The sequence below is a fragment of the Cyprinodon variegatus genome, unplaced genomic scaffold (genome assembly GCF_000732505.1).
Source record: "Cyprinodon variegatus isolate N-32 unplaced genomic scaffold, C_variegatus-1.0 Scaffold312, whole genome shotgun sequence".
NCBI lineage: Eukaryota > Metazoa > Chordata > Actinopteri > Cyprinodontiformes > Cyprinodontidae > Cyprinodon > Cyprinodon variegatus.
The window spans coordinates 155,067-157,142 of NW_015150765.1; the positions used below are offsets into that span (position 1 = coordinate 155,067).

Genomic DNA, 2,076 nt, shown 5'->3' on the forward strand with positions numbered 1-2,076 from the left:
TGGGTTGTGACATATAAGAGATTATTGTAATATTATCTTGTCTTTTATGTGATTAAAATGAGATCTAAGGCGCTTCCTGATCCAAGATGGCCGCCCTCTAAACACGTCACCCAGCGTCCAATGAGGTTTCTACGTATATAATATCTATAGGTTTATTTGTCCAGTTAAAACCCAGACCTCCGCCTGTGGTGGGTCCAGTTCAGAAACAAAACATCTGCAAACCTCAACGAGCCGAAGGCAGCGTGATGTAAACGCTTCCAGACACACAAAATCTAAAATCTGAACTGTAGGATAAACATCAGTGTAGGATGGTCTGTTTCTGAATGATCCACCATCGTGTTTCCATCCGGCAGCTGGAAAGCGCTCGTCAGACGGCGGACAGGAGCAGCCACCTGGTGGGAGCTGCACATGAGGAGCTGCAGCAGACGCGGACCCGCCTGGAGTCCACATCTGTTCAGCTCAGCCAGCTGCAGAAACAGGTAGCAGAACATTTCAAACAATCAACGCATCGTACATCCAACTTTATAGAGCATTCTGCTGGAACATTTGGGTCACCTGACTAAAGGACGCCTTCAGGCAGGGGCAGATTTAAGAAATGTGGGGCCCTAGGCAAAGACAGGCAGGGGGCCCTCTGACCTGAGAAGACAACACATAAAACAGACTCATTATACTGTGACGAAGTATTAGGGTCAGGCTAGAGTTTTTGTTTTTCTTCTATGTCGAGATGACGTCATACATACTCCGCTTTGTTTTTAAAACATAAATATAAAAAATCTAAGCAGGGATGTCTGTGGGACAGTGATTGGCCTCCATGTTCTGAATGCTGGCGTACCATAAAGAATAAATGATGAACAGTTTAGTTTGTGCCTTCAACTCGTTGCTCATAGGAAGTAGTTGTATTAACCAAACATGTAGACATAGTTTTATGGGGCCCCATTAACTTGGGGCCCTATGCAGTTGCCTGGTATTGCCTATTAATGTTTACTATAGGTTGGTTTAGTCTCACAGGAATTTATCCTCTAAAAATATTCAGAATAAGAAAATGAAATCACCCTAAAATTGTAGAAAAATAACTGGTTTGATTTTCTACATCATCTCTGATCCAGCTGGCAGCTCGCGAGGCGAAGCTGAGGGAACTGGAGGACGCTCTGTCCAGGGAGCGGGACACCACCCGCCGCCTGCTGGGGGAGAAGGACCGGGAGATGGCGGAGATGAGGCAGCGCATGCAGCAGCAGCTGGATGAGTACCAGGAGCTGCTGGACGTGAAGCTGGCTCTGGACATGGAGATATGTGCCTACAGGAAGCTCCTGGAGGGCGAGGAGGAGAGGTACGCTTCCAGCCGCACTCTGAAGATTTGAAACTATCCTCCACTTTCTTCATCCTTCCATCATTCCCTGCAGGCTGCGCCTCTCCCCCAGCCCCCCTCCCACCAGAGTGACAGGAAGTCGCTCCTCCGCTTCCATTGGTCACTCTCGCTCCATCCTCGGCAGCGCTCGCAGCTCCCCCGCCAAGAGGCGCCGCCCCAACGACACCGACAGCGAGGCGTCCAGCTTCACCGGCGGAGCTGTTGCCCGTACCCGCATTACCCAGCAGGCCTCGGCCAGCGGCCGGGTCACTGTGGACGAGGTGGACCTGGAGGGGAAGTATGTCCGCCTCAGCAACAAAGCAGATGAGGTGAGGAGGTCAGAAATCCATCTGAAGGGGTTCCTCAGGGATCCATCCTGGCATCCCTGAACTTTGAGCCTGAGCTCAACAATCCTGATGATCCTCATCAGAACCTGATCTAAAGGATTTTCAGCTTTTCGTTGAACTATTTTAGAACATTAATGTTAACAGACAGACTGAAAGTTACAGAAACAGCAACAGAAATATCAAACTTTAATCACAAAGAAAAAAATCAAACTGGAAGTGAGCAGCTTCCTTGAGCTAAGAAGGAAAACAAAGTGATCTGACAGTGGAGGAAGATTTTTTACTCTTGATTGAAATAAAAAAAAGAAAACTATTTCAGTATATAATAATCTTATTTTAAGGGACCAAAATACTCATTCCATCAGCAGAAATGGTTGAAGCCTACAC

The 2,076-nt window shown here is 47.6% G+C and overlaps 1 protein-coding gene across 2 annotated transcripts in view; it reads left to right on the plus strand.

The window, feature by feature from the left end:
• LOC107090817 (lamin-A-like) overlaps positions 1–2,076 on the plus strand; it is an 18,697-nt gene that overhangs the window by 9,194 nt on the left and 7,427 nt on the right. For both annotated transcript variants that reach the window (XM_015384409.1, XM_015384408.1), the window contains exons 6-8: positions 354–479; positions 1,107–1,327; positions 1,401–1,674. In XM_015384409.1, coding sequence (XP_015239895.1) covers positions 354–479; positions 1,107–1,327; positions 1,401–1,674 — 621 coding nt within the window. The remainder of the gene's footprint in view (positions 1–353; positions 480–1,106; positions 1,328–1,400; positions 1,675–2,076) is intronic.